At 45.7% G+C, this 7,995-nt stretch overlaps 1 protein-coding gene across 7 annotated transcripts in view; it reads left to right on the top strand.

The window, feature by feature from the left end:
- The first annotated feature begins 375 nt into the window (after positions 1–375).
- Positions 376–7,995, top strand: part of abcc8 (ATP-binding cassette, sub-family C (CFTR/MRP), member 8) — a 60,026-nt gene continuing 52,406 nt past the window's right edge. For 2 of the 7 annotated variants that reach the window (XM_026176507.1, XM_026176502.1), the window contains exons 1-2: positions 1,383–2,711; positions 3,959–4,121. In XM_026176507.1, the coding sequence (XP_026032292.1) occupies positions 2,688–2,711; positions 3,959–4,121 (187 nt within the window). In that variant the 5' untranslated portion in view covers positions 1,383–2,687. The other 5 variants (XM_026176504.1, XM_026176500.1, XM_026176503.1 and 2 more) reach the window with 5 other exon arrangements.

The following is a 7,995-nucleotide window of genomic DNA, read 5'->3' as shown; positions in this document are numbered from 1 at the left end:
CATATAGAATAGAGACTTACAGCCAATCAACAGATAACCCAACATGTATGACTTTGGGCTGTGGGGGGGAAGGTATGGATGATGGCTCAGAGGGGGCATGGAGGTACCATAAACCCTGCCAGTTGGTGGATTTTAATCCAGGACCTTATTGATGTGATTTTGTACATAACTGAAGCTGACTGTGAAACTGCTTAAACTATACCAGGTTCCACTTTTGTTGGTTTCAAAAGTGGATCATGAGGTCAACTGCTTGATTATTTACTCGTTTTTGCAAGTTATGCTGAGGGCTGTGACCGAATGTCCACAGGGGGCGACAAAGCTCCTTCGTGAATACTGATCGAATGGAATCGTGTGCTTTAGATAATCCTCCGTGTCATCAAATGGGCCAGCATCAGATTTGTAATCGGTGTGTTTAAGTTAAAGGTGGCAAACACAAAAAATAAAGAGAATGCACCGCGTGGGTTTCATGTAATATTACACCTGTGTTGCTTTGCTGGGCAGCATTCCGCTTCCCTCTTTTCTAAGCTCTGTGCAGTCATCCACTCCCGCCTCATTGTTCATACGTGACATCTGTCTGCTGCCAGTTGGCCGCTGTGCTGCGTGTAGCTGCCGATGTTCTACCTCTACGGTTCATGATACAGTCCAAAGGTTGGCTGGAAAGATCTGCCTCTTTCTTCCTGCAACCCCTCCTCTTCCTCCTCCTCCTTCCCCTCCTGGGTACCCGGGGTCAGCACCGTGGACAGCTCCTTTCCGTCACCCGTAAACCATCGCCTGCGGTCGGGCTGTCAAACGCAAGTAGGACAGCGAGAAGTCGGGCGCACTCTGAACACATGAGACTGTGCTATTTACGAGATTTTGTCTCTTTTCTTTTTTTAACATCCAAGCGACGGATGTGACAGAAGATTGTTTCTGAAGTCAGAGATACGAGGCTGGAACAATGATCTCACGATATAAACCGGTAAGTGCTACTACAGTATATCTGTAACCTGCCCAGTCGCTTGATCGATATTCAATTTAAAGCATCGAATATTCTGCATGTAGGCCTACGATTAAGGTCGAAAATACACAAAAGACACACGTAATTTGATTTAATTGCACGCAGCATTTTACAGATATGAGCTCTCTCCAGATTAAGGCCTATCCAGTGATGATACAAGTCATTTCAGTTCATATTTAGTCAGTGAATCCCCGTGTGCGCTGTAATTGGTTCATCCATCACCGAGGCTTATTTCTGGAGGCGAGTTCTGAGAGTTTAAACTATTGAGTGTGCTGATTTCTCAACAGGGCCATTGCACCGAGTGTGGTAACAAATTGTCACAGGCAGATGGGGAGCATTTCACAAAAACAAGTACCTCCCCTTCCTCTTTCTCTCATAGGTGAGAAAAATGCCTAGAAAGTAGATGTACACGGATGCTACAATGCAATGCATGAGTCACTGGTCACCCCTTACCCTTACTTTACACCCACAGACATAATCATCACACTACTTCAGCCAACACATAGTCAAACCTTGTTTTCAGTTAAGCCACTGTCGTTTGGTTGGCATCAATCTGTATTTGGGGTTTTATGACGTAACAGTGGCTCAGTGTCTATTTTGAGGCCGGTCTGATATTTTAGGATTTCTTTTAGGATCTATTGTTCTCCCTTTGTGTTGTGAGTTTGCTAAGATGATGTTGACTTTTCCTCTCTTGGCGTCTCTCTGAGAGGCTGCTGCTCTGTCTAGTCATTTTCTCTGTCCTCACCCACTCCAATGCTTCAACCCTCCCCAGGCTATACAGTGATGACCATCTCTGATGTAGGGCATCACAGAACGAAAGTATAATAATAGCCTAGGGGCATTGTAATATAAAGAAGGAATCTTTAATTGAAGCCTGATGCTGGTAGTAGAAACAAAACAACACAAAACAAGTAACCCCCAACAGACTTAACAATATGTATTCTGTTCTGTTTAACTGGACTTGGTCCTATAACCCTATTTTTCCTTTATTTTTAAACAAAATGATAGAGCTAATATCTACTAAGATATTTGACGTGTGCAGGAAGTGATTAGGTAGGGCTGCAGCTGACCCAAACATCATATATTGGGTGATGAAATCAAAAACCAACTGGAATATCATTTTACAGCTATGCCTGGTGTCCCTTTCCTACTTCCCATATATCTCAGTGCTTAAAGTGTAACTAGAAGCACTACAGCATATGGGGCCAACCTGAACCTTACTGTTTCTTGCATTTTGGACACATTTATGGCTTTACAATCATAATCCACTTATTTATTTTCTACATATTAAGTGTATATAAGTATCAGTCAAATTAGAATAATTCTGTTCTGCTGGGATTGAATAAATGCAGGCTTGCAAAAGCATTGCATCCTGTTTTATGGTATCACTGCTTGCAGAAAGCTGTGCACTGTAATGAACATTTGCAAAAGTAAATACTACCTTGCTTTTAAATAGATAGCTGGAATTTAATGTCTATATCTCGAGATGCCTTAAGTACAGGACAACATGTTCGGCGAAGCTTGCAAGTCAGTTCAAAGAGGAAACTCGAGCTGTACTGTGTCACGCACATTTACATGCCCCGCTCTCCTCACGTCACATACCAAACACACCCTCCAATTTGGCGGCCTCTTTAAAGCTTTCCCATCTCTCGCTCTGATATGTCTTTTTTAACCTCTCCTCATTTCAAACATGAGTTCTCAGCCTGAACCTACAGTAAGTTGTATTTTTTCTCATATTAAATGTACATTGCTGTTGTTATACCACAGTCTGAGTCCGTGTACGTGAATCGGCTGACAAGTGTCTGTGTAAACAACAAAACACTTGTGTAAACTGCTCATTACGGTTAAGCTTAGCTCCTTGCTGCAACGATGTAAAAGGTCATCAGCCATGGATTACATTGAATGTAAATCATTTTAAATGCTAAGAAAAGGCCATCGGTCTATCCTGGTCGACAGATGGATTATTGAAATCTGCTCCCATGTGGGTCTTTGCTGATCCTGCTCTACAAGCAGGCTGCTACTGGCTGCAGTGGGATTTCTCTCTGCAGGACCATACACATAATGCATCCACGCCAGGAATTCATAAATATTTGATGCTATCGTTCCTCATGTGTTGAGCCTGGTTATTCCGTTATTGTGTTTGTTTTTTAATTTTTTATCATTTTGATAAAAATTGTGTTTTAGAATTATGTAAGCCCTGAGAACATGTTTTTGAGATTTAGATTTTATGCGCTTGCTCATGCTTCACACGTACTTCTGTATGACGTTTGCACTGTTCATCCACTAGCTGTATCCCAGTGTCTCGCTCTTCATCATTCACTGTTCCCTTCCACCCTCCCCCTCCTACCTTTAGTTTCTCTCCAGCTCGTCTGCACACTCTGCACACTCTGCCCCTTCTGCGCTCCTCTCCCAAGGTCGACTTTGAGCTCTCGATTGCAAAGAGACAGGAATAGCAGGTGGACTGCAGAATGCTGTCGCTGCTCGATCAGTGTGTGTGTGTGTGCGTTTATGAGGAATGCGAACATGTCTGAATGTATTCCAGTGGAGCTGTGCAGCTCTGTGCACAAGTGAAGCTTCAGCCTTAGAGGATGTCTGCAGACTGCGGATGGACGAGCTGCAGATGCTTTTCACCGGCATGGCCAGAAAAGCTGCTTAAACTATCACAGAGGAGAGGGAGCTGCCGCCGCTGCTGCTACTGCCACTGCTGCGCTGGACTGTGACTGTCCCTGACCTCTTCCTCCCTCCTCCTCTGTCTCCTCTCTTTCACTCGAGCTGATATTTGGGAGCTGGATTAGAGAGGGAACAGGAAGGAAGACACCTTGGGAATTACCGGGATCCACTGCAGACGTCAGTGTTTCCTTTTGAAAAGACGACATGCTCTGAGAACCTCTTCTTCTAAATCTCTCCGTCTGTGTCTCCTGTCCTCCCCTCATCCTCTCCTCCTCCTCCTGTTCCCGGCAGAGTCCCGGTTCCACCATGTCCTTGGCATTCTGTGGAAACGAGAATAACTCGATGGCCTACAACGTGGATGGAGGGGTTCTGAACAACGGCTGTTTCCTGGATGCGCTCAATGTGGTCCCACATGTTTTTGTCCTCTTCATCACCTTCCCCATCCTCTTCATCGGTGAGTGTCAATGAAGTGAGATCCTCCTTTTCACTGCACAGTTTTACCTGCCTTGACTTCCACACGTGCTCAGATAACGTGTCAGCACAAGTCAGCATGATGGGCTTCGATATGTTTTCTGTCTTTCTCACATTCCTCTTAATCAGCTTGTTTTATTCTGCATGCGGTTGATGAACTATTGCATGATGTATTCAGTGAGTGCTCCACTTGCTTTATAGAGTCTGTTCATTTCAGTATACTCAACCTTTATGCCACCGACGAGTGGTTTTGAGTGCGCATTTCATTCTCCGATTTATAACACCCACAAATATCTGCAGGTGTATGGGTTAGCCAGTTATGGAAGGCTGAGCCTCTTCAGTGACACCACACGAGGACATAATTACTGAGCTGCAAGCATTTTTCTGAGCAAATTAACGTCTTTCGATAAAATGCAAGCAAACAGATGATGGCATTAGGTTGCACCTTGTTTGCCCTCCTATCTGGCCGCTGGTCATTTCTGTTAGAGTCATCAGCAGCGTGTAATGGATCAGCACTACATGCACATTTTGCTGCTACAGTCACACATGCTCCAGCGCTGTCATCTGACCTTTCACATGGGTGTGTGTGTAATGTGTGTGCCCATTTAGTGCCCTCCTTTTCATTTTTCAAAAGCAAGACACCACTCTATAAGTGCTCACTATTCATTGTGGAACAAAGTGGAAGAAGATGCAAAATGTAACTTTTACACTATTTTCCCCATTATTATCTGGACAATAATAGTGTAATTAAACAGTTTGTGCTTCTACTTTAGAAATATTCCAGTCATCTCTCACATTTAAAACACTGTTTCTCCATATATCAATATTGTTGCTTTTCCTAATTAAAGAATCCCGATACTTTCTCTATCTGCAGATATCTCTATAAATGTTTCTCTTTGTCTTTCCTTTAACTTGAAGACAAAAACACTCACTGATAAGGCACTAAGGGGCTCTATAAGTCCACTGTTAGATGATAACAGGCTGCAAGCTGCAGGGGGTTTTCCCTCTCTCCTGTCACACTGAGCTGATGTGCTCTCGCTAACAACTTTGCCACCAAACACAAACCTCAGGGGTGTGAAATGTTTTCTGTTTATCTTGATTCACTTGATAAAACCTCTTAAGCATCCTGTGATGTGCATTGCCCTTGAGAGAGTCAGCTCATTATTTTCACCATGTCACATCAAGGCTAAGAGAGGATATTGGGGATACATGCACCACAACACCATCGCTGACTTGAATGAATCCTTATTACCTGCTGTTGGCTGTAGGAAATCCATGTAATTATAATTAATGCACAGTTCGATGCAATGCATACTTTTATTATATATCTGCAATGCTATCACTTAATATGTGGCTTATTTACCCTAGTGCCAAATTATTTGAGTAAATATTATGGTGCTGACTTTAATGATGCTTTTCAGTACTTGAGCCGAGAGTGTGCGTCAAAAAGAGTTAGAGGAAGTGATGGAGTACATGCCAGCCTGTGCCAGCACTTCTCACTGAGAAAAACTGTTAAGGTGCCAAGAAGTGAGGAGTGATTCACAGAATTTCATCAGTAGAGATGAGTTTTATGACAGCAAAATCAAATCTGAAATATAAATTGCACTTTGATTATCAGTTGCTGTTTTACAAGCCAAGCTCTATTGTATTACAGGGCAAACTGAGACCAACATCTGTCTAAGAGGAAATTAATGGAGAAGGAGGTTTGAGCAATAAATAATTGACTTAAGGATCTCAGGCAAGCAGCCATCTAACCACATCTATTGGCTCCTTGCCTGCAGAGAGTCAAACAATCAAAGTGATAATAACACAACTTTCCTGCTGTACTCTAGCAGCCTGGTATTTTCTCCCAGCAGAGCCATCTTTCTATTTTCCCTTCTGTAAGTTATTCACCATGCTTGAGCATGCCAGCTCTTTATCATGGAGCTCATGATGTACAACACATTCATTCAAGACTGCTCACAAGTTTATTTTCCTAGTGGAGACTCCCATAGAAAAATGGCTTTTGTCATCTTGCTCTGTGCTAATGTTCTTTCCCCCTGTGCATAAAAAAGATACGTCTTGGTTATATACGAGATCAAGGCCCTCAGGCACCACTGCATTAAAAAAAGTCAGGGTTTTGTCATGGAAATCACTGCATGGGCTCCAGAACACTTGCACAAATCACCGTCTGTGAACACAGTGCACCGTACCATCCACAAACGCAAGTTAAAGATCTACAGAAGAAGAACCTATGTGTGAACATGATCCAGAAACGCTTCTTTCTTCTCTTCATCTCATTTAAAATTGTCACGATCTGGTACAGGGATTCAAACGCAGAGCGGTAAGGTATCTCCAAGGTGTAGTTTATTTACAGTGCCAGTGCAATATATGTACAGTGAAGGGATCCAAAACTCCGGGGGAATCACAGGGTAACTCGCTCACGTCTTCTTCGCTCACACTCACACACGTTCCCGCAGCAGGGAGGTCGCAGGTCCCGGGGGGGGGGGGGGGGGGGGGGGGGGGGCGGGGGGGATGTTAGGGGTACAATCATCCAGCGACGAGAGGATCTGTGTTCCAGCCTCAAATAGTGCTCCCGGTGATGATGGGTGAGTGTTGTCAGGTGTGTGTGTGGGCCAAGGGCAGGAGCCCACAGTGAGCTCCGCCCAGGCAGAGAGGGAGAGAACAGAAACAGCAATTGTAGCCTTGTGGGGCCGACCGGGCAGGCACGGAGACCATGACAGTACCCCCCCCCTCAACGGGAGCCTCCCGGTGACCCACCAGGCTTACCTGGATGCCTGCGGTGGAAGTCCCGGAGCATGGCCTAATCCAGGACAGCAGCTCGAGGCACCCAGGAGCGTTCCTCTATCCCGTAGCCCTCCCAGTCAACCAGGTACTGAAAACCCCGGCGCCGGGAGTCCATGATGCGGGTGATATTGTAGACCAGCTGACCATCCACGAGCCGGGGGGGCGGCACAACGGGCTGGAGAGCACCGGCTTGACCTGAGACACATGGAAGACATTGTGAATGCGCATGTTGCGCGGCAGCTTGAGGCGGACAGACACAGGGTTCACAACGGCTTCCACGGGAAAAGGGCCAATAAACTGAGGAGACAGCTTCTTTGACTCAGTCCGTAGCGGCACAAAACGGGTAGCCAGCCATACCTGTTGACTGATGGTGTACACGGGGGCCGGTGTCCGGCGACGGTCAGCGAGGGTCTTGTTCCGCTCCTTAGTACGGAGTAGGGCAGCCCGAGTCGCCCGCCAGGCACGACGGCACCCGCGGAGGTGAGCCTGTACAGAAGGAACGGAGTGCTCACCTTCGATGGCCGGGAGCAAAGGCGGTTGATAGCCCAGGGACGCTTCGAAGGGAGACTTGCCCGTGGCGGAGGACGTGTGGCTGTTGTGGGCGTATTCGATCCATGGAAGCTGTTCACTCCAGGTCGATTGGTTGTGCGAAGCGACACAGCGGAGGGCAGCTTCCAGCTCCTGGTTGGCCCGCTCCGATTGCCCGTTACTCTGTGGATGGAAACCGGAAGACAGACTGACCTTGGCCCCCAGTGCGGAGCAGAACTCCCTCCAAACACGGGACGTGAATTGCGGCCCTCTATCCGAGACCATGACAAAAATGAACTGAAGCAAAATAGAAAACTGCTCTGTGGTCAGGAAATCAAAATTAGATTTTTTCTTTTCAAAAACATGGATGCCATAACCTGATGGTATGCATTAGAGCGTATGGAATTGGTAGCTTGGACATCTGCAAAGGCACCATCAATGCTGAAAAGTATATACAGGGTTTAGAGTGACATGTTTTCTCAGTTTAAACATTTGATAGAGTCTCTGTCTTCTACTGTGAGTAAAATGGTTCTTTTTTGGCC

This window comes from Astatotilapia calliptera, chromosome 7 (genome assembly GCF_900246225.1).
Source record: "Astatotilapia calliptera chromosome 7, fAstCal1.2, whole genome shotgun sequence".
In the NCBI taxonomy this organism is placed as follows: Eukaryota; Metazoa; Chordata; class Actinopteri; order Cichliformes; family Cichlidae; genus Astatotilapia; species Astatotilapia calliptera.
Note: the sequence above shows the minus strand (reverse complement) of the source record. Positions and strands in the feature narration are given on the sequence as shown.